Source organism: Actinia tenebrosa, unplaced genomic scaffold, assembly GCF_029948245.1.
Source record: "Actinia tenebrosa isolate PJP-AT-01 unplaced genomic scaffold, QUT_ActTen_1.0 PGA_scaffold15__27_contigs__length_11533743, whole genome shotgun sequence".
Taxonomy (NCBI): Eukaryota; Metazoa; Cnidaria; class Anthozoa; order Actiniaria; family Actiniidae; genus Actinia; species Actinia tenebrosa.
The window spans coordinates 1,400,441-1,423,948 of record NW_028292575.1 but is presented as its reverse complement, the minus strand read 5'-3'; the positions used below and the strand labels follow the sequence as shown (position 1 = coordinate 1,423,948).

At 36.0% G+C, this 23,508-nt stretch overlaps 3 protein-coding genes and 2 long non-coding RNA genes across 7 annotated transcripts; 3 read left to right on the top strand and 2 right to left on the bottom strand.

Annotated features, from left to right (window-relative positions):
* Positions 1-1,136: 1,136 nt before the first annotated feature.
* Positions 1,137-3,255, bottom strand: LOC148910803 (uncharacterized). The gene is made up of 2 exons (XR_016119851.1): positions 3,116-3,255; positions 1,137-1,465 (listed from the first exon to the last, which is right to left on the bottom strand). It is a non-coding gene; the product is annotated as an uncharacterized LOC148910803 (long non-coding RNA).
* On the top strand, positions 1,374-14,457 carry LOC116298944 (uncharacterized). Of its 3 annotated transcripts, XM_089030363.1 has the most exons (3): positions 1,374-1,534; positions 1,768-1,892; positions 13,338-14,457. In XM_089030363.1, the coding sequence occupies exons 2-3, from the start codon at positions 1,881-1,883 to the stop codon at positions 14,013-14,015; spliced, it is 690 nt and encodes a 229-aa protein (XP_088886489.1). In that variant the 5' UTR covers positions 1,374-1,534; positions 1,768-1,880; the 3' UTR covers positions 14,016-14,457. The 3 variants fall into 3 exon arrangements, with proteins under 3 accessions (XP_088886489.1, XP_031563388.2, XP_031563387.2); XM_031707528.2 differs by lacking the exons at positions 1,374-1,534; positions 13,338-14,457 and adding an exon at positions 3,251-4,160 and having other exon boundaries at positions 1,703-1,892; XM_031707527.2 differs by lacking the exons at positions 1,374-1,534; positions 1,768-1,892 and adding an exon at positions 10,316-10,702.
* Positions 6,232-8,429, top strand: LOC148910802 (uncharacterized). Its single transcript, XM_031707531.2, has 2 exons — positions 6,232-6,392; positions 7,524-8,429. The coding sequence occupies exons 1-2, from the start codon at positions 6,387-6,389 to the stop codon at positions 8,133-8,135; spliced, it is 618 nt and encodes a 205-aa protein (XP_031563391.2). The 5' UTR covers positions 6,232-6,386; the 3' UTR covers positions 8,136-8,429.
* Positions 13,200-23,362, bottom strand: LOC116298947 (uncharacterized). The gene is made up of 3 exons (XR_004197395.1): positions 23,309-23,362; positions 13,343-13,522; positions 13,200-13,243 (listed from the first exon to the last, which is right to left on the bottom strand). It is a non-coding gene; the product is annotated as an uncharacterized LOC116298947 (long non-coding RNA).
* On the top strand, positions 14,791-20,745 carry LOC116298946 (uncharacterized). The gene is made up of 2 exons (XM_089030366.1): positions 14,791-15,499; positions 18,717-20,745. Exons 1-2 carry the CDS (start codon positions 15,473-15,475, stop codon positions 19,269-19,271), a joined length of 582 nt encoding a protein of 193 aa, XP_088886492.1. The 5' UTR covers positions 14,791-15,472; the 3' UTR covers positions 19,272-20,745.
* Positions 23,363-23,508: the final 146 nt, after the last annotated feature.

The window sequence follows — 23,508 nt, the reverse complement described above, 5'->3', positions numbered from 1 at the left end:
CTTGTTTGGAAGTGGAGATGACCGATGAAAGTTGAAACAAAGTGTTAACCCAAAGCAAAAATTTGAATCGAAAATGAGGTTTAGGCCTTCATTTGCTTCTTTCCCATACACTTTCTGAAAGCCTGACAAAGCAACATTCTAACACAAATGCAACAAAACATCTTTGTACAATTGAAAATACCGCTTCAAACAAGCATTTTATCATAGTACATCAGTTTCTAACTGTTAAAAAAGATTTTGAGTGTTAACCCAAAACGAAAATTGGGATCAAAACTCATGCGAAAGTCTAGTTTTTGGCGCTTTTTGCCATTATTGCTCGTTGTTGAAAAAAATTTCCTCTTAATGTCTTATAATACACTCAACAAAATTACTCGTTTCTGATTGGGCAAGGGTGTACAATTAAATCCCAAATTGTACTCTGTAGTGTCTCAATTTACATTTTGTTGAGCTTATTATAAAAAAATGAACAGTCTTCTCGTACAATTCGGAATTTATAGATACTCGTGATGTTTTGGAAGTTCTCAAATTGAACTCGCCTAAAAGGCTCGTCCAATTTTGAAAACTTTCAAAACATCACGCGTACTTATAAATTCCGAATTGTACACGAGATCGTGCGATTTCCTATGCTAATACCTTTTTGTACTTTATTGTAAAATGGCAGAAATCACTAGATAAATCAAATCAAACCTTGACAACTGCACGTAATACTAATTGTCCACAGCCCCCTGCTAGCATTACCTATATACGCTTCCCACCTAATTTCTCATTAGCACTGATTAAACACTAGTAGATTATTTTAAAAGTTGTAATCAGATCATTTTATTACCGATGAGATGAGTATTTGCGCGTGGTGAGTGTTTGTAGCCATCTCTTCAGTTGCCGCCAATTCAAAGACCCCCTGGGTTTCTTATGAAAAGAAACAGGTGGTTGGAAAACATTTCTTCCAGGAGTCGTTATATACCGCTATTTTTTATCTTAACGTTGACTTCAATAAACAGTCAATAGTAAAGTGCGTACGCACAGCTCCCTGTAAGAACAGAACTAGCTGAAGGAACACTGACATTAAATAAGGCCTTTACGTTACTTTGCTTCGCTTTAGGAGAGGGGGGCTACAGTCATTTAAAAAAATTACTCGCTAGTGGCCAATGTTGTGTAATGCGCAATAAAGGGCTATCTATAGGTCACGTAAAGCTTTTTAGTCTCTGATTTATTGTTACCCTTAGGCCTACAGGTACGGCTTACGAGTCCACTTACAATCTTTTTATAAGTTTCCATTGTTATGATGAATATCGTCACGCCTATATAAAAGCTTATTAGCATTCTTTCCTCTGCGTTGTTATCATTTATTGTCGATGCCTTTAAAAACTACTTGAGCGTGTTGTGCTTGAGCAGTCGATCTTGCCTAAAGTCATCATTTAGTTCTGCCGCCTATCTTTCCATCTTGTCTCTATCAGTCATTAGAAAACTATGTAAAAGTAAAAATCTGTGATTAAGGAATGATTTGTTTTTGATGTTTGTTAATGGCCGGATACTGGTAAGTTTTATTGTTTTAAAACTTTTTGAGCTATTTTAAACCATTGAGCAATGAATCAACCACGCGCGATCGTTAGGGCCGTTTAATTTGTTCAACGTACTTCACACGCATATTCGCTGCTACACGCTCACATGTTAGAGCTCATCCAATCCGCTTCCTCATCAGTTCTAGTTATTTACCGATCTAGTGGTTTAACAACTACCGAAGCTGATTATATAAATACTCGGTTCTAGCGTATTCCTCCTCACATCAGCTCAGTTCTGACCCAGTGAAAGACGCTGGAAATTGTTCGGTGTTTCTACAGTGTTTACTACGTTCACTACGCGCTTAACCAATCTTGAAAATCATGAGTTTTAAGGTAAGTAACGTTTAAATTACATATGATGAATTGATGTAGAAAAAGTTATTAAACAGATTGCCAAAGTTCCAAAATTATAAAGCTATCGTATCATGCTAGCAAAATATTGATTAACTAATACCCCAAAGATATAGGAAACGAATGGGAACTATGTTGAAAAAAAAAAGACATCAAATACTTAGAACAAATAAATTCTTAGAGTACTCAAGTGAAATTTTCTATTTATTTATAAACTCGTTGAAGCAGTCAGTTATGTAGCGGAGTATGACTCTAATGCCACAATAAATATTTCATTAAATGGCAAAAATTGGCAGGAAAAAAAATATTGAGCGAAAATATAGACCAATATTCAATGATGAATTTTCGTTACCATCAGTCCAATTATCATCATCATTGTTATTACATTTTTTTTACTAATTCAGCTTACTTTCACGACAGAGTGACTAATTTGTTTTTTAACTAATAAATATGTGTGCATTCAAGTATTGCCAAAAATGCCGCACACCTGGCCCAGTTGCACGAATAGTGCATGGTTAGCTCTTTGTAAGTATTATCCGTTGCGGATAAATATTTATCTATATTTATCAATTGGATAAGGTAATGCTGTTATCCAATAAATTTATCCAATTGATAAGAATTCTTATCCAACGGATATAAAGAGTAATCCACCAGTTAGCTTGGCTTAGTGCAACCTGGGACCTGTTGTATAAAGGTTTGATCCAGTGATGGATAAATCCTTATAGAGCGTTTTTACGTGACATTAAAGGGGTACCAAAACAATACATTTTCTTTCCTCAGGGAATTGAACTCTATTTTTATGCAAATACTGTGCAGAAAGTTTCTATTGTTTATGGCTGCCTTCTCACGTGAGTGAAAACGCTCTATCTAAAGGATAAGTTGATGCTGTTATCCAATAAATTTATCCACTGGATAAGATTTATCCATCGGATAATGTTATCCACCCCTCGTGTAACCAGGTCCTTGCCTTTTAATATGTTCGTCGAGCTACAACTATCAATGAATATTCATGCGATAAGTCAGTGATTGCTGGATGCCTCGGGCGTTGTTAGCATCTTGTGATTGCAATTCTTTTTTTATAGAAATTAGCGTTTGGTTTATGGTGCTCTTGACTTGATACTTTCATGGTTTTCTATTGTCGCCTAGGTGGTATGGGGCTGGAGGAGGGGAGGGGGTAGGGGGGGGGGGGGGGGGGACGAACTCACCTCTTAAACCATTCATAATGTATCACCGTTGACAACAAATGTCGATATGTTTGAAACTTTCTTCTTTGCGCCAGTTCTGGATAACATGCAAGCGTCTTACCACTAAATGGTTCATGTGATCATCTTGATCAACAGCCCATCCTACCAGTAGCATTCTTAATGGTCTTATGCCTACTGAAGTTTACTTTCTGCAAGTCTATTGGCGACGTTTTTGAAAAAGAAGCCTTAGATGAAGCTATCGAATCCACTTCAGCAGAAAATCCCATTCAACAACACCTCTCAAAAAGATACGAGGAAGCAAGCCAAGGAATCCGCAATAAATGCTACAGCGGAAGCCTTGAAGAAACTGCTGAGGCCCTGGGAGTGCTAAATCTGCCAGGCGTTCGCTTGGTAAGAGTTGAGGGTGAGCTCTATCAAAAACTCTTGAAAAACGAAACTATTGTTGAACGGAAGTCTGGCTCTAACGAATCTGCATCAAAGGCCTCTCGTGAAAGTTCTTCTGTTAAGAGGTCATCTGAATCAATTGATATGTGCGAAGAAGAGTATGCTTATACCTACATACTTGCTCACGCAAATGGACAGCTTGCTTACCAAGTAGACACGGTGGTTTGCCAGGGCGAATACTGCCAATCACCCTATCTTAACTACGTTGTGGGAGATTTTGGAGATTGTGTCCTAAAGGAACAAACAATGGTTGTGTATATCATCAACGCTTATGGAAGCTTTGTTCCACAGACAATTAAAATAGGTTGTGCTTGTGAATGTATGGCTTATGCTTAAACGCTCTAATAGTTTTGTTTGAGATCATTTGGAGCATGAGAATATATAATATCATGGTCTACAGCTCAGAGTAAATGAGTGCTTAATCACTTTTATATGCTCAGGGGTAGAGGGGAAGGGGTAATTTTGCAAGTCTTGTAAACTCATCACCAACGAACTAAGCACGAAATGTAAAATATTGTTGTTGGTTAGACAAGATATTTGACAACATGTATCACTAAGCAATATGTAGAAATTGTGCCAATCATAAATGTATTTTTAAGGAGTTTTGTTTGTTATTTTTATTTTTTGTAAGGTGAAAAGTAGTTAGTTGTATTTTCACAATCCGTTTCTTTCAAATAAACAACTTCCTTCACACAAAAAATTGTTTGTCTTTTTTATCCTCGGCTGCAAACACTTTTCTTTCCGGATTCCCCCGGCTCTAGCTAGATCCCTTTGTCAGGAAGATGCATATAACCTTTATAGAATTTCTCTTCAAGCCTCAAGAAAAGAAACTATGAGAGAGAGAGAAGAGAGAGAAGAGAGAAGAGAGAAGAGAGAAGAGAGGAGAAGAGAGAAGAGAGAGAGGAAGAATAGAAAGAGAGAGAGAGGGGAAGATCTACGAAAGAGCGAAGAAGATACAGAGAGAAGATAGGAAGAGCGCATCTGATACTACAAGATCAATAGCTCCCTATACGAATAGAGAAGAGAGAAGAGACTTGGAAAATGAATCAAAACATAGAGTTTAAGGGTCCTGTTAAACTGCTATCAAAATATAAAAAATTTGTGACAAAAAAGCCACGTACTCTTTGCGCGTTCGTTCTCTCGAAGCAACTAGCTTCCAGGCCTTTACCAGACAAACCCAATATATATAGCGCCCTAATGGGATGTAGTTATCAGAAAGGATCGTTTTGTAATAAATAGCTCATCAAAGCTTCATCTTTGGTGGGCAGTAAAAAGGGCCATTATGTGTACAGACGAATGATTCTCAGCTAATAGAAATAAGGTTTTGAATTAATTTTGACAGGAAAAATATAAATGATTTCAGTACAAAAGCATTATATGGACAATCGCACACTCAAGAAGACGCCTTTCACCCATTATCGTCTAATTGTCTCATTCTAAGGGTAATCTGTGAAAGCAGAGGACATTATTTTCTTGCAGAGATGCTCAAGGCAAGAAGTGCATGAATCTCAGATTAACTTCTTCGATCCATGCCACATCTTTTTCTTTTTCACAACATGAGGGTGCATTCTTAAAGTGCCTATCACCCTTCTGACAATATTTACAGTATTGATTCTACATGGGGTAAGTTGTCGAAAAACCTGAAAAAAATTCATAGTTTGAGTGCAGCTTCTTGTAGTTATGAAGGTTTTTCCATGCCATATGCTAATGCGGTGACGTATGAGGAGGCATTTATGGTTATTTGTTGTTCCTTGTAATTCGAAAAACCGGCTTCTATGTGAAAAATAGCTTGCAATAATTTCTATAAGAGCAATGGGCAAAACAATGACGTATTTCAAATTTAATTTATCTGTGCCAGTAAGGTTTTGTATATTAAATAATTACTCCTCATACGTCACAATATTAGCATATGGCATGGAAAATCCTTTATAACTTCAAAAAGCCGCACTCAAACTATGAAATTTTTTCGGGCTTTTCCACATTTTACCCCATGTAGAATCAATACTGTGAATATTGTCAGAAGGGTGATAGGCACTTTAAACAAGCTCTAGCGTTTCTCTATCCGGTTAGCTTCTAACTTCCTCTTGACAACTACAAATTAAACTTTGTATAACAAGAAAAGGTAGAAGAAAGGAAGTTGGAAGCTTTAGAATATTAATTGAACTGACAATGAATGACTACATGTACTTCCTTTCATTAATTCTGCTACATCCTTTTGTACCAACGATTTCATGTTCAGAAGTGAAAAAAAAAAACACAAACCCATTTTTTTATTAATTTAACTTGAAAATGATTTTTGGCATTTCATTCCTACAACGAAAGTAGTTCATTATCGTATTTTGTATCAACCCTTTTCATTTCGCTGCAACGCTGCTAAGTAATGAAACTTGTCAGTTAGACTGCGTTTGTCTTCAGCCCATAATTTTGCATTATTTCGCTATTTAATCGGCACTCAAACGGCCAGAGATAGTATTTCTTCCCTTTTGACGTAATGTAAAAACTTTTACGGCCCAGAACAGAAGTAATATAGAGGTTGCAGAAATTTGAAATTTTAATGAGTTGAAACCTTTCCTGTGATGTGGTCTGATTCCGGTACTATCACAAACAGCATCAGCTATATCTCTTTCCTTCTCAAGCGATGATTTTTACTTTCTTTTTAATTCAGCAAGGTACTCAGACGGACACAGCTTTGATAAAAACCGGATTATGATAATTTAAGCCCTGTCCGTCTCGACTAGCAAGCACACGAGCTCAGCAGCTCTTTACCTCTTGACTTGTCCTACCGTTTAAGCTTTAGGCCCGTCTCTTCTGCGATAGCTGATCAAATATGAAGGTACTGCTTAAGATACTACATCATCAACTTTTATTCAAAGTTTTATCTTACTTAAATTCGTATGATTACTCGGCATGAACCGGTTTACTAATTCATCGGTCAGTCGAGGCGGTTGAAAACCGGTGTTTTTTTCTAATAGCATAAACTTAATGCTTATATAATGAATTTATATTGATTTGTCTAAGAACCAGGTCAAAAATTGTTAAGAGGAATTTTTTTCAATAATGAGCAATAATGGCAAAAAGCGCCAAAAACTAGACTTTCGTATATGAGTTTTGATCCCAATTTTCGTTTTGGGTTAACACTCAAAGCCTTTTTTAAACAGTTAGAAACTGATGTGAAAAGGACAGCGATAGGAAACATATAGTTTTCACTTCACGTCGACATTTCGGTGTCATCATGACTCCATTATTAATTCACTATCCCTTGATAATGGAGGCACGATGACAACGAAACGTCGTGAAGTAAAAACTATATGCATGTTTCCTATCGCTGTCCTTTTTAGTATGATTATGCTTCTCCAAGCAACTACTTATCAAGACTTTGAAACTGATGTACTATAATAAAATGCTTGTTTGAAGCGGTATTTTCAATTGTAAAAAGACGTTTTGTTGCATTTGTGTTAGAATGTTGCTTTGTCGGGCTTTTTTATAGGAAATATATGGGAAGTAAGCAAATGAAGGCCTAAACCTCATTTTTGAATAAAGTGTTTGCTTTGGGTTAACACTTTGATTCCACTTTCATCGGTATCTCCACTTCCAAACAAGTTAAACTTTCTGAATAACAAGATTTTAGCCTTGTACAACAGCCTTTCTTCAAGAAAATAGTTTTTGGCGCTCACTGCTTGAATACGAAAAGAAAACTCTCTTGAATACTAGTTTTCAAATTTAATTTTGAAGTTTGCATGAATTTTATCGTTGAAATTTCGGGAAAAATCTAATTATAACATAATAAAAATACATTCTCGTACCCAGACCCTTCTCGCCAACAAAATCGATTTTTCGATTTTTCGATATTTCGTTAGAAAGCTGACTGAAGCGTTGGGTACCTACGAGAATGAATAAGATAAAGATGTCGCATTACGGATGAAGATTCCCAAGTGACTCATTGTTTTATCTGTTTGTTCTATAGCTCATCGTGTTTTTAATAATGGCCATGAGCATTGCTCATACAAGCCTAGCAGAACCAGAACCTAACCTTAACGATATAGGCATGTTTGAAGAGGAAAGGTACTTTCAAGCCAATCAATTGAATCTAAAAGAAACGCCCACATTCGTCAATGAAAACTTACAGACTGCTCCATCATTGTCGCTTAATGATGTCTTTCAAAAGGATGGCGAGGAGTGGAGCGAAAAATCATTCCTAAGGGCGATCAAAAGTCTAGGTGTCTTAAAAATGGAGGGCTTAAAGCTAGTGAGACTTCCAAAATCAATGATCAAGACTATGAAACGGATGCCGAACCAGACTATTGTCCGTCCAATCACGTATTTTCATCCTGATAGCAAAGTCCAATATGACGCTACACCAAGCCAGTGCAAGGAGAATGTATACGACATGTTCACTCTAGCCCATGCTGACAGCCGTCTAGCATATAAGGTGGAAGCCATCAATTGTAAGGGGAAATGCTCCGAGAATAAGTCCTGCGTTCTCAAAAAGAAGGCGATGTTAGTGTATCTTCTCGATCCGAACAATAACCTTTTATCAAGGGCATTCGACGTAGGATGCACATGTGTGTGTAGGTGAAATGAAAATGAATCCAATCAAATAAAGTGAAAGTTTATTTGGAGATTATACTTGAATATATGCAAGAAAAAAAAATAACGTATTTAACTTGTAGTACGTTCTTTGAAATGTAGTAAACGCGGTGCGGAAAGGTAATCAGACAAATTATATCATTAATTAAATATTATAAATGCATCAAGAACAAAAACATCTTTAACGTGTAAGTTAATTTAGAGCCTTATCACTCATTGGAAAACGCGGTGAAAGTTTACAAGACAAATTATATCAATTAAATATATCGAAAGCAAAAACGTCTTTAACTTGTAGTGAAAGTTCTTTGAGATGTAGATGGTTTATAGTGGTTTTCGTATGATCAGTGGGAAACGTATATCGTATGGATGCATCAGTGTATTTCAGGGGATCAACGGTGCTTTGAATACGAAGCACGGACCTAGATAAAACAAAGTCTGGCTAAAAAGTTCATCTTTGTTGAGGATTTTTGAAATGCGGATTCATTTTGAAGCAAAGAAAAACCGGAAAATCCGGTTGGAAAACAAATGTATGCATCAGCCTGAACGGAAAGTTTCACTTTGCCCGTTTTTTTTTTTTTTTTTGTTTTTTTTTTTTTTTTGTTTTGTTTTTTTGTTTTTGTTTTTTTTTGGTTCTTTCTGTAGATGCATGTACATAATTTGTCGAAAGTCAAAATTTCCTGCTCTTTTCTTACGATTAGCGGACCAACTCCTTCTCATGCTGGTTTGTTTGTTTATCCCACCTTTCCTAGTATCTATCTTTTTGCGCTGTACGTCGTATCAGTTGTTTTTACGATTCTCTATGAATGCAGGAAAGTTGTGTATACTCAGTTCAATAAAGTCACCAAAAAAGTACAAAGCTAACCCACCGCTATTAAAACAAGTATATACTTGAAGGGCGGAAGAACTCTTAAGGCCGGTTCAGACGGTACGATATTCGCCTAAAGCTATCGTATACAACACGCTCGCGTCTGCCGTAGGCGAGTTGTAGGAGTTGTACTCTTGACGAAAATAAGAAGAAGAAAAACAACTGAGTCATTCCAGCTATTCTTGGATCTTGGAATTACATATATCCCATCGCTTTTCGCCTATCGTCTATTGCCCTATTGCCTATCGCCTTTGGCGATGACAACGTTTTTTGAATTAGGTGTATACTAGCTACTGGTTACAGGTTTTGATTTGTGGCAGTGTTGACTCTGATGGGATACTACTAATCTGTAATAAGAAATATATGGTACAAAGTTTGTTGAATTGCATTTAAGAGTACCTCTTCCCTTCAAGGATCAAAAGCCAGCTGTCATATGAAGTATTTTTGGAGTGCAACCATATAACCAGTCAAAACCCCTTTGAAAGTCAATCACATGAAAAGCTACAAAGCATATATGGTAATTGCTGTATCTTCTTCAGATGATAGCCGTCTTGTCATCGTACTCGATAATAACACTGAACCTCAGGGACTTTTGTCTGTTCGAACTCCACTGATTATTTTTTTGCCTTTCTCGGTTGACTAGCTACCAATTTTTATTACTATAACTGTATTAACTTTCCAAGACAACTTCTATTGATTTATATCCCATCCTATGCATTTCCTTTTGACTAACTTCCTAGAGTCCCGTTCGCACTTTCCGTTTTGGGTAGCATGTTGGTTCTGTAATTTTCCTTCCTGATTGATACCCAGTGAAAGTTGTAAACAAGTCTATATCAGTCGGCTAAAGGCTCGCCAAAATACAAGTGACGACTAAAAATACCCAGCCGTATCAGATGCTTAGCCGACTGATAAGTTGTTTATCATTGTATTCTGCAAAGAAATGCTCAAGCTCCCTCTAAACTTTATCGTACCCGATCGGTCTCATATCAGGCATGATCTTTTCCCACATCACGCACGTTCTTTGCATAATTAAATAATAAATGTATATATTACATTGAATTGTGTTAAAAATAATACTTTATCGACAAAAAAAGCGGATTCTTTAAAGTAAGCTTCCGCTCCTAACATTTTTCCTGTTTGGAAAACTTCCATTGAGTGCAGATAGAGTACAAATACTAAATATGTGCAATAGTTATCACTATTTAGCAGCAAATAGCACTAATTAAACAAAAGAAAGCAATAGAATTAGCATAGGATAACACTATTTAGTGATATTTGTTGCACATATTTACTCTATGTTTGTACTCTATGCACTTTATCGATATCCTTGCTTAAATATAAAAGTACTAGATTTCAGCATGTCTTTATTGTTCCGACGTTTTGCCCCGTTAACCTAACACAAGTAGAACATCCACGGGCTAGTTTGATCTTAATAAATATGCTAGATCTATCCTGTATAGATTATCAATCAAAACCAAGCAAGCCCACTCCTCTTTCATAGAGTCAGTAAACATACAATCAAGTTGTCTTTATTTCAATTTCAACTTGAAATTCACTAGGCGTGCCTTTGTACTCAAGTACTAGGCGTTGACTTATCACACACAGTTGAATTTGAAATTATATTATACCGAGGCCGTAAATTGATTTTGTCATTCCGCTCTTTGTCACTGATTTGGTCTTGTAAGATGAAGGTAAGGAATAATGCCATTTCTCGCTCATGAGAGTCTATATACGAATTCTTTAATTTTTAATTTCAAATATTTTAATTATCTCAATGTCAACAATTTAAAAAAAATTTAAAAACCCAATAAATATGATTGACCTGTGTTATCGTTAAGCTCAGTGATCCAACTTACAAAACATTTAATCTTGACTTTATTTGAAATTGAATATAAGGCTAAATGGTATCTGTTATTAAAACATGTAAGGCATGTCCGCCTATTTTACTTTAGATATAAAAAAATATGTGGTGCATTTTAAATTTGCTTTAATCTTTTCCAAGGTTTGGTTTTTTGAAAATACTTAAAACCGTCATGCATAGTTTGCAAATATGGATTGTAAACAAACTTGTAATCGCATATCATATTTTATTTTATAAAAATCTTTGATGCTTTTTAAATTTGTTCAATCTTTTCAAGGTTTGTTTTTAAAAAAAAAAATGCTTTAAACCGTCATGCATGGTTTGCAAATATGGTTTGTAAACAAACTTTAAAAATATAATCGTATATCATATTTTATTTTATAAAATATTTGATGCTTTTTAAATGTGTTCAATCTTTTCAAGGTTTGTTTTTTTTAAAAAAAATACTGTAAACCGTCATGCATGGTTTGCAAATATGGCTTGTAAACAAGCTTTAAAAATATAATCGTATATCATATTTTATTTTATAAAAATCTTTGATGCATTTTAAATTTGTTCAATCTTTTCAAGATTTAAAAAAAAAAAAAAAAAAAAATACTTAAAACCGTCATGCATGGTTTGCAAATATGGCTTGTAAACAAACTTTAAAAACATAATGCAATAAAAATATGTGATGCATTTAAAATTTGCTTTTATCTTTTCAAGAGTTTTTTAACTTTTAAAAGTACTTAAAACCACCGTCATGCACGGTTTGCAAATATGGCTTGTAAACAAATTTTAAAGATATAATGTATATCATGAAATAAAAATATTCACTCCAATAATAGCTGTCAGTCTAGAAGGATCTTAAAAAATGAGCTTAGTATTTATAGTATTTATTGCACAAATTATTGTAAAAAAAACTTAATATATTATAATTTGAATGCTGCATGGTTATATTACAATCCTTACAAGACGTGTATATTTTTATTCATGTTTTTGTGTACTATTTTAAGTGAGAGTTAAGGTTGACTGACCTAAATTAAATGCCGAATAAATTATCGAGGTAACGTTTTTGTACTACTTTAATTTCCGAACTTCAAAATCATGATCATTGGACAAAAACAATTCTCATATATTCATAATTTGCTACACATTTCATCTTAAATTTTTTCAAAAATGTAATTTATTTTAATTCGGAAACTAGCTGCCTATAATATAAGCAACTAAATCAAATAAGTATATACATCACTTTTATATAGTGTGCACACATATTCCTAAACCGTATTTTCTTGCGTAAGAAGTAACCTAAATTTCTGTTTGCATGCATAAGGTAGTCATCACATGACTCAATGTTTCAAAGCCGATAATGAGGACTGGACCGCATTTCGAGTCCGCGCTTTTGCTGATAGTACAGTAGATGAGGGTTTTAGTAAATGTGGTTATTTGTTTAGGATTGAAAGACTTAAGGGACAGATATGTCCCTGAACTGAATTAATTTTGATCCAGTCCAAGGACTTGAACAAAATTAATTCAGTCCTTTCACAGGACTTTACCAGGTTTCAAGTAGCATCATGTGACCCAAAAAATAGCCCATTGATTGGCTGGTTTACTCATGAACTATTAATGAGTATGAGAAAATATTTTCAAATACACTCATGATTTAATAAACCAACCTCAGGCGCTGAAACGTAAAATTTAGAATGTCGAGTGCTAACCTGCTTAGATATAGTCCTTTGACTAAACGTTGTCGTTTGATCGGCTTCATCCCTACGCAACTAGACCGAAAAGGATCATGGGGATAATTAATTCACAATTACTAATTGCGGCATATGTTATCTAACACGTCTTGAGCTCGCTTTTTTCGATCCCATTTAATTTGCTAAAACCATGCCTCGCGCATACGGCGAGGATTTAAACTGGCGAGCAGTTTGAGTGACGCAAGTTCTGGGTAATTTACCCGTTATCCTTTTCGGTCTAGGCGCGTAGGGATGATCCGATCAACGACAACATTTAGTCAAAGGACTGTATATAAATGACGTCAAGGTTTAGCAGAAGTATTGGCAGGTGGAGCCTATTTACTTAATCATAAAGTAAAAAAAAAGAATAAAAAATGTACTTCTAATTCCAATTGGAATCCAGTGGAAGAAGAGCCACTCTGTGTAATCCACTGTTAATCCCATTATTATTTATTATAGATTTATTATTATCATCCGGATGTGTGCAAGGCGAGAATTGACTGTCGTGTAAATCTTCTTAATAATAATAATAATAGTAATAATAATAATAATAATAATAATAACAACAACAACAACAACAATAATAATAATAATAATAATAATAATAATAATAACGGCTTTATTACAGCATATCCACATAGGTGCCTCTTCATCTGCATAAAATTAAAATTAAAATTAACTCTTTTGAAACTAATCTGACTTAGGAATACCCCATGATTGACACATGATTTTATATTTTTCACACAGCTTACCACTGTTGCAGTGATTCTGGCAACGGCCGCTGCAGCTCATCTGATTGTTGCAGGTCTTCCATATCCAGACCCTCGCGAAAAGCAGCAAAGTGCAAGCTTTCTTCAACCACAAGTACCCGTCCAGGATAATGAAGCCTTGCCATTAAGTTTGCCAAGCATAGTAGAATCTATTGACCCTTCCTTCGAAAGAAAAAAAAGGAAGAAAAAGTTTAGGTGGAACAAAGGAATGTTTTCCAAGGCCGTAAATAGTCTAGGTATTTTGAGGATACCTGGATTGAAATTAGTCACGGTAAAGAAAGAATTCATGCATTCACTAGAGAAAGCAGAAGGTAACATGATCGAGATGAGAAAAAGACGCCCGTCAAGTTACCATAAATATTATAGAAACGAACTGAACTCAAAGCCTCAAAAGAGGGTCCTACACGATCTTTGCCAAGAAACCGTTGATTCTATATTTGTGTTGGCTCATGCCGATGAAAGTCTTGCCTACAAAGTCGAAACCATCCTCTGCGAGGGAACGTGTTATTCTTCGAGTCTAAAACTCCCTCTGGGTGAATGCGTTCTCAAGAGAAAAACGATGGTGGTGTACGTTTTTGACCAAACCAAAAACCTCGTCCCGAAAACAGTCGACGTGGGGTGTGCGTGCGAATGCCTTACATCTTTGTTAAAGTGAACCAGACTAACTAGACTATTCTCGGTGTTTTAAAGACGGCAATGTCGTGAGATCCTTTGAAGGCCGGCCTTATTATTCCCGTGATGCTAATTGAATTCTACTTTCCGTTGGTACGTCATTCCAGACTTTTGTCGGTCGGATAAAGGGCTCAGTCCTGCATGAGATCTTTAATCTTTAATTAATTACTCGTAGTATGAGAACTATACTAAAGCTCGTGTCAAACGTCAAACTTCACATGAGCCGAACCTAATGACATCAAAGAAGGCCGCTTTGTTATCCATTATTTCAATTAGGTTCGGCTCATGTGAAGTTCGACTTTTTACCTGAGCCAAGGAGCAGTAAAGGCTCCCTGGTGCTGATTGTAAGTGCCCCGGATAATATGTGTAGTATCATAAAGTTTACTTTGATTAGCCAACAATGATAATAAATTAATTAACCGAGACTCTCAGAAGACGTTGCTGAAACATGTTTTTTCATATAAAAATTTCAAAATTTTTGTATCGTTTTTGAACTTGAATAGTGAGGTTTACTGATGTGGCTAAATGTAATTTAGGCGTAGCTACAATCGAGACAAGCGGTTGGCGGTCCCTTCTCTACCTGACGGGACCCCCTCTCACGCTTCTCGAACAACGTAAGCAAGGAAGCAAGGAAGCAAGGAAGCAAGGAAGCAAGGAAGCAAGGAAGCAAGGAAGCAAGGAAGCAAGGAAGCAAGGAAGCAAGGAAGCAAGGAAGCAAGGAAGCAAGGAAGCAAGGAAGCAAGGAAGCAAGGAAGCAAGGAAGCAAGGAAGCAAGGAAGCAAGGAAGCAAGGAAGCAAGGAAGCAAGGAAGCAAGGAACATGTAGAAAATTAAACCTCTTGAAGCACAAGAGAGAAGAAACAAGCAGCAAGCAGCAATAGCTATTTTTGAGTGATGTGGCAGAAGTTCATGTAGTCGGTCAAATATATAGATGCTAATAAGTTTTAAAGTTTTAAATTAAAGTTTTAGTTTTCAAAGCCGGCACTTTTCGCTACTAATAGGCTATAACTTATAGGCCTAGTAGTAACTCATCCAATCAAAACGCAGCATTGATGATAGACCGCTTCCTAGTTGGATTTGACACTTGAGATGACTGGTATGCGGAACGTTTGGACTTTATTGAGACGGGTAGGTCATTGTCGTAAGACATCTATATCTGCCATGAGTATTTAATGAACATGCAGTCCACCAACGCACCGTTAACCACAAGTCCGCCTCTTAACGATGGGGCAATAAATCACTAAGCCCAGACAAAACGAACTTTATGCTTTCAAGTTATTACATAAATAACTAGTTCTTTTATGCAACGTCATATTTTGCTCACATAAAATTCCTGTTTCGATAAATCCACTAAACACTCACAAACGAACTTCATTCAAGTTGATTTATAAATAACTAGTTCTTTTTTGCAACGTCATAATTCCTGTTTCAACCAATATTTATGAGCAAGACTGAAGACATGGACAAGGTAGGAAAACATTCTTACAAGTTATGCATTCGTTTCTTTGATTTTTCGTACTTATAAAATTATTCCCCTCCGCCAAAAAGTCGAACAAAGGCTTTTTATAGAAATATGTTCTAAGGGACTATGTAATAAAAGTAACGTCCGGGATTTTTTTCTTTGTTTATCGACACCTTTCAAGGTGTACATTGTGATTATATTTAACTCGTGGAAAAAAAGTTAGTATAATACAGAGTAGTAGACACTATTTCTTTCTTTCTTTCTTTTTTTTGTTTTTTTGTTTTCTTTTTTGTTTTTGTTTTTTTCTTTGTTTGTTTTACTTTTAGCATTTAGCTTAGTTTCACGGCCCAAGTAAAATTACTCTATACAGTTCTAAACCTGTACAGGCTTCAAGCAAAATAGAACTCAATCGCAACAAATACCATCTTGCCTGTCAGCAACAATATAGGTGACGGATAGCACTTTCTTACAGGTTGAACGTAACAAATACAAATCAAATCACGATAATAAAGTCAGAGCTCAACTATGAACGTTGATAAATTTCATAGCAAATGAAAGTTTCAAAGTTTGTTTTGATCTCATCTTCTACTTAGTTAATACTTAGTAGAACCGTATTGGTGATGCAGAGGAAAGACAAAATTATTAATTCCACTTTTAAAACAATGAACTCTAGACAAAGGCAATATCATTTTCAACTCCATTTATAACTCTTGATCTATCACGAATTCTTCGATTGCGCATGACGTCATATCCGCCATCTTGGATAAATTTAACAAAAAACCTTAAATTATTCTGTTATATTCTCCAACATGGCCGCCGTGTCATGGTATTTCACTCCCCTGAATGACTGAAACCAGCAAAAAATTTCAAACTGAGATTAAAGAGCAAATCAAATTAGTGATTTATATATCAGTGTGTTTTTGTTATGTAGGCGAACCAACTGACACGTCGTCTATTAAGAGGGTTAGTTATTTATGGTGTGACAAAACTACTCTCACGGAACCAGATTAACATGTCGTTTAAAAAGGATGACGAACAAAAAACTATAGCAACGACAAAAATCGTTATAATGAAAGTGAAATGTAGCGTTGTTGGTGTCTCACGGCTATATATATTTAGCATATACCAACTTGTGTACTTCCTAAGAAAGAAAGCACGCTCATTGGTTAATTGGAGGTGAATATTCTCACGATATTCACCTCTGAATCTCGGAATATTGAGTCGGCAACAAAATGGCATCTGCCGGCAATCGTTTTGCTACAATTTCCGACGAGGAAATTGAAAAAATGAAAGTAAATACCATTCCTATCAATACTAAAAAGGCAACGAAGTGTGACCTAAAAGTTTTGCTAAAAGTTTTACGTGAATTTGCCACGCAACCTAAAAGTTTCTGTTTGTTTGTTTTTATTGAATTATTGTATATAAAAATAAATTACTCTGTACACAAGTTGGTATATGCTAAAACAATTATTCGCCTCAGGCTCAGTGAATATGCAGAATATTTATCTCGCCGCTCGAAGACTCGCGTCTCGGTAAATATTCCCGATATTCACTTCGCCTTCGGCGAATAATTGCTAAATATATACCAAAACAGAAACATTCAGGGTCTACAATATATGTATATGTCTATTGTTTTCGAGTGCAAAACAGTTGGCAAACAAAAGACATATATATTTGTCGTAAACGCAGAATTTTTCTGTGTCGCAACACCAGTTTAATGTAGGGGGAAAAATTGGGGGCGTTGTTGCGAAATTTATTGATTGATTAGTCCGATATTATATAGTGCACAGTTGAATCCACAAATTCTTAGAAACGAAGATCCTGAAGAACACCAACGAATTGTGGTCGAAAAGTAGGTCCAAAAGAACATTTGCAGATTATATTCCCCCCCACCCAAAAATGCAGAGAGTGAAAGAAATGAACAACGTTTCCAGCAAGGTTTCAGACATACCGGAAAATACAACCTGTGAAACTAAATATTCAGCTGACAGATAGTGTGATTGTTTGTTTCTTACTGATCGATTCTTGAGCGTAACCAGCCTTTGGATCAGAGAAACCATTTCCACTTCGTAAAAATGTTGCTAAAAATAATTCTTGTGGTATATACACGACTTTCATAACTGGCTGCTGCTAATTTGCATAAACATTAAAAATCAATGTTTTTGGAGTGAAAACCCTTTTAAATCATTGATCTTGTAGATTTAGATAAGGCGTGTGAGTTTCTACTTAAATTAATAAATCCTTTACAAGATGTGAACATTTGAAGTTTTGAAAATAATCCAAAACGAGGCCACCAAGGCTTCCAGTGATAAATACATACAAAACTCTCTATTTTCGTTCTTTCATAACTTCTTTGGTGTGCAGTCAAATTCTACACAATTTTCTGGAAATATTTTTCGTGAAGTATTTTCTCAGATAGCATTAATAGTTTCTGGTAAAAAGGCTTCATTTTCTCTATCTGAAAAAACTGAGTTATGAAAATCGTCTATGTTAAGCCATAGTGGCGGCCGCTATCAGTATTGCTTGACGATAACAAAGCATTTCTCATTCGCTAATAGTTCTCTTGTTCAAATCAACATGGCTGCTGTTTCATCGTTATTTATATCTCAAGGGATTTCGGATTGAATCCGTATCTTTACTCCTCCCCTTCTTTCGCCTTATGACAACCTTTATTACCACTGCCTACACTGAATCAATTTGCTCTGTAGGTATAGTATGCGAAGTATTAATAACTCATTAATCAATAATAACAACAATTTGAAAAGAAAACAAAGTATTAACAAAAATATACGATGTTTCAAACTGCCCAGGAGCTTTATTTTCAAATATAAATTTGGTATAAATGACCAAAAGACCACCATTAATAAAAATACTTGAAAATGAAGTCACTCTTTTTAGTCTTTATTTTGAACTAATAATAACCTTGTTCTATAACTAAGGCGCAAATATACAACGTTTCGATGTCACCATGACTTAGAAATACTTGATCGAAAATCTTTATTTTGAATTAATAATAGCCTTGTTCTATAAAAAGAGTTCGGCTGACACAACCGCATGCTATTTTTGTTCACCAGCTTATCCTCGTTATACTGGTTACAGTAAATGAAGTCATGGCGACTTTGAACATCGTATATTTGTGTTATTCTTTATTTTGAGTTAATAATAACCTTGTTCTATAAAACGAGTTCGGCTGACGCAATTGTATGCTATTTTTGTTCACCAGCTTATCCTCGTTATACTGGTTACAGCAATCAACCTTGCATTTGTCCGCTCGATGCCCCAAAATGTTAACGTTCCATCTCGCAAAAACTGCACGAAATGGGAAGAAGGTGTTTTAAGCAAAACATTAAGGAGCCTTTGTACCCTGCATGACCCAAATATTCGCTTGATAACGGTGAATGGAAGCTTACTGAAGACTCTGAGAAAGGAAAAGATACTTACCCTCTACCACCCCCAGGCGCAGCGACTGCCCTACGGTATGCCAAATTTCATCAGCAGACGAAAGAAAAGAGAGGTGCAGCTATTCCGTCTTTGTGAAGAATCTCTCGGGGGCATCTTCGTTCTTGTTGATGATCAAGAGAACCTTGTTTACGAGATACGAACCGTTCAATGTGGAGATGGCTGTTATGTAGGGTCTGGAACAGTTCGAATAGGGGATTGCGTGACAAAGAAAAAAACAATAGAGGTGTTGGTCTCGGATGGTTGTAATGAGCTGAAGCCCAAAGTGATCGAAGTTGGGTGTAACTGTGAGTGCATGAAGTATCTACAGTTCCTTTAAATCATTTCTATTTTGATTTGAGCTTCTGTTAATTATTTATATATTGGCAAGCCCTTGTCACGTGGGCACTGATTGCGTTACAGAGAAAAATTAAACTAAATTTGTAATGGGCCTAAGTGGTCAAAGTTGGTTATGACTGAAGAATGATTCAGTATTTTCTATTTGTGTCGAATAACCTAAAATCAAACGTTTCTTCTCGTACTTGCATGCTATGAACTTGAACATGAATTTAATTTGAAATTGAATTTAATATGCACACATATTTACAAATTCACGCTTACAATTAGAGGGGAAAAGGAAAGATATGACAGCAAACAAGTGATAGAATTATTTAGTGCGTAGTGATGGTTAAAGTAGTTTTGCGCATTTGATCATATCCGTTGTGAAAATTATTTGAGCTCGTTATATCTTAATTACGTTTATTATCTATAATACATAATATGATAATACGCAGCAATATGAAAAAAAAAATTGATCCATTCTCCAAAACGATATTTATGGCCTGTTTCAAAAAGGTTATTGAAGCCAATTGATGGTTTTCAACCATTCCCAAGAAAATTAAATAACAAAAGACACGACGGCCATGTTGGAGGATATAACAAAAGAAATCATTGACAATTCTTTTGCTAAGTTCCTCCAACATGGCAGCCGTGAAAACCATCAATAAAGGCGATTTCACTAGACGGAAGGGAATTAACACAAATAATTGAGGCCTTGTAAACAGTTTTGTCAACTACAAACAACATTTGACATCTCAACACTAACCTCAGTGTTCGTGACTAGAATAGGGAGTAGAAACACAGGTCATTTCAGCTATTCTTGGGTCTTTGAAGGACCTATCACATATAGCCTATTGTCTATCGCTTTTGTCTTCAACAGCCTTATCACGGATGAATTAGATAGGTATTCACACCTATTTCGAACATCGTTGTCGCACCAAGAGCCTCAAGTAACAAGCCAAGGACTCCAGAGAACGTCGGTACTTTTAATTATAATTGATTTATTCATGGTTCATGCAAGTGGCTATAGCTCTCCACTAATTAGTATCTCAAGCAGCCTTGCTTGGAGGAATTTGTGAAGTCAATAAATGAAAATGCACCATGAATAAACTAATTACAGCTAAAAGTACCGGCGTTCTCTGCGGTCTTGGCTTGTTGCTTGAGGCTTTTGGTACGACAACGATTTCTGAAATAGGTGTATACAAATATATACAACATAGTTCTATATAGTTGCAAATAACGGCTATTGTAATTTGTATCTTATAAAAGGAATAAAAAAACTTGCTTGCTGTGCTGTATGCAGTTACAAAGGATCGTCCTTCACGAATTTGCAAGATGTGATCCTATTGGAGGCCGCACACTGTGTAGAACAATAGAAAACAATGGCCTTTCCCCAGCCCCGCCCCTAAACATAACCAATCACAGGGGACGTTGCAAATTCGTGAAGCATAACCCGGGGTTACAAAGCACTCACTTGAGGAACTGTCCAGGAACACTCGAGAAGTGTTGAGGAGACTCCGCTACGCGTCGTGCTTCTGAGCTAACACAATTCTCTTGCGTTCACAACTCTCGCGTGCTTTATAGCTGCACATACAGCGCGCGCGCGCGCGTTTTCTATTTCTTCAGAAGCACTAACTCATAGACATTCCAGCTATTTCTATATACTTTTAGATGCTGCCATTAGTTTACTCTAGGGTTTTAGATAATCTCTAATTCTAGTACTAGACGCGAGGGCACCAGTGGGTTTTTTCATATTTTAGATCAAAGTTTGGAAAAAAGATAGAAATTACCCCTTGCGTTATGACTGGCGTACTGCAAAAAGTGATGCAACCTTTAAAATTGTCAATCCAAGTTTTAAAAACAATAAAATTGTGACTCAGTTCTTTACCGGTTTGTACATGACGTTATAGCCTCCATATATTGGATGAATTTAAAGGGGCACTTGGATGAAAATCAATGAAAATTGGAAATGACTTGAAACTTGCTTAAACTTATCTATATGGCCCAGATAGTAGCCAAGCAACATGTTTCCTTCACAATCAAGAAGTGGCGGGAAAAAATCATTAAAAAAATATCTCAACAACAAGTGGCTCCCAGGCTAAAATTTTCACTAATCTAATTTTTAAAATAGTAATAATTGAGCCATATCATCCTCGAATACTTCAATTATTTGGAATTTCAAAAATTGGGGCGTTTTCATCCAAGTGCCCCTTTAAGAAAAGACTTGTGTCAATGAATTCTTTTGTTATATCGTCCAACATGGCCGCCCTGTCTTTTGTTATTAACTCTCCCCTAAAATGATTGAAAACAACCAATACTCCAGTTAAAATAAAAGATACATAATAGGAGTGGCCTTGTGTTGTATACGAGAACCCCTCCACGGTCATGTTTTCTATTGTGTTTTCTCATGCATTATTAATGAGTTTGATGATAACTGTTATAAATCTCACGTTTTGATTGGCTGGGAGCGCGAGCTACTAACGGAAAGCTGCTACTGTTATAGAGCATGTGTATGCTACGTCATAACCACTATCTTGGTTGACGATAACAAAACATTCCTTATAAGCTGCTCTTCCAACCAAAATGGCGGCTGTATCATTGTTATTAATATCTCAAGGGATTTTGAGTAACGTGGTTGCACACACTGTAACATCGTAGCGCTCTTTACAAAAGGTTAAAATATGTTCTTCGGTGAAACACTGACCACCATGTGTTGTTAAGCAGAAAGAATTCCACTGAAAACTTGCGCTTCAGCTGACCACCTTCCTGAGCTGACGAACATTCCACACGAGACAGGAAATGACGTCAGGTGAAAACCAGCGATATCAATCAAACTACCATAGGTACTGATTTTTTTTCTAGACATGGAACCGACGAAGCAATGAAAAAAAAAAACCATTTTGCTATTATTTGCTGCAAAATATATTTAGTAAACTGTGTAACAGACGGACAAGTTAAATTTAAGGCGTGAAAAGAGTAATAACAAGTTTTGACACGGGAAAACGTGTCAAATGTGCTGGGCACATTGGGTACTTTGAATAGAGTAGAAGACTATTTGGGATTTAGTCATTGTAAGATGGAAGAAAGTCCGTGGATTCGGTTTGAATATTTTTTTACGGTCAAATTGAACCAGCATAAACGAGTCTTGGTCGCAAACCCCAAAGCAAGCCTCCGTCTCTCTGAGAACCAGTGTTATGGTGGCTCCATCGGCTCAAAAACACCACACAAAACATTATTGAACAGAAGATTCTCCATCTACAGATAGCAAAGTTTGGTCTCGAAAATTTACCTCAGCTGATCATAGCTAGTGACAGTTGATCATAGCTAGGAACAGTTGATGGTAGGTATGGACGGTTGAGCATAGCTAGGAACAGGTAATCATAGCAAGGGAAAAGTGAGGTATAAGTGTGAAATACTTCTATGGAAGACTATGCGTATGAGCGACTATATGACATTCTACCATAAAGTACATCCCTTCCAAGGAAAACAAACACTCGATCGATCGATAAAAGTCAATAAAATACACAAACTGGACGACAAACTCGAAGGAGATTCAATGTTTTGGCTGGTTTCAGATGGTTTCAAGATGGTTTCAGGTCGTTTTAGGTGGTTTCAGGTGGTTTCAGGTGGTTTCAGGTGATTTTAGGTCGTTCCTTGTTTTAGTAAATACCAATAGTACTATTTTAGATCAATGACGCAGTTGAAATTCCTGGCCCGCCCCCATTCAAGCTTACGGCGTGAAATACATTTTTGTCATAAAAATATTCGACTAGAAATAAATATGTTTTGCTAATCAAACCAAATATAATTTTTCTTGCTAATAAAATAATATAAAACTCGTGCGAGTACAATTTTACATCAATGACGCAGTAGAAATTCCTGGCCTGTCCATTTACAATCTTTTGTTTACGTAACTATTTCGAGTTGTATCAAAAAACAAAAATCGCACTTAAAGTTTCTAATTTAGCTCCAGTTTCTAATTATCTGCTTAGAACTACCAAATTAAGTCTAAAGTAAGTTGGATTAAGGCAAACTTACCACGAAAACCACATATGTTCAACCTCTTTCACCTCCTCCGTGTCCCGATCTTTCAGATCTCAAAGTGCATTTTCACCTCGTGTTTCACCAATGTCAATCATGACGAGGTCCACCAATGGCATTCGTAACACTAAATTCCAATCATACTTAACTCACCAAACTGGCCCATAGGCCCAGCACAAAAAAATTATTAAGAATCA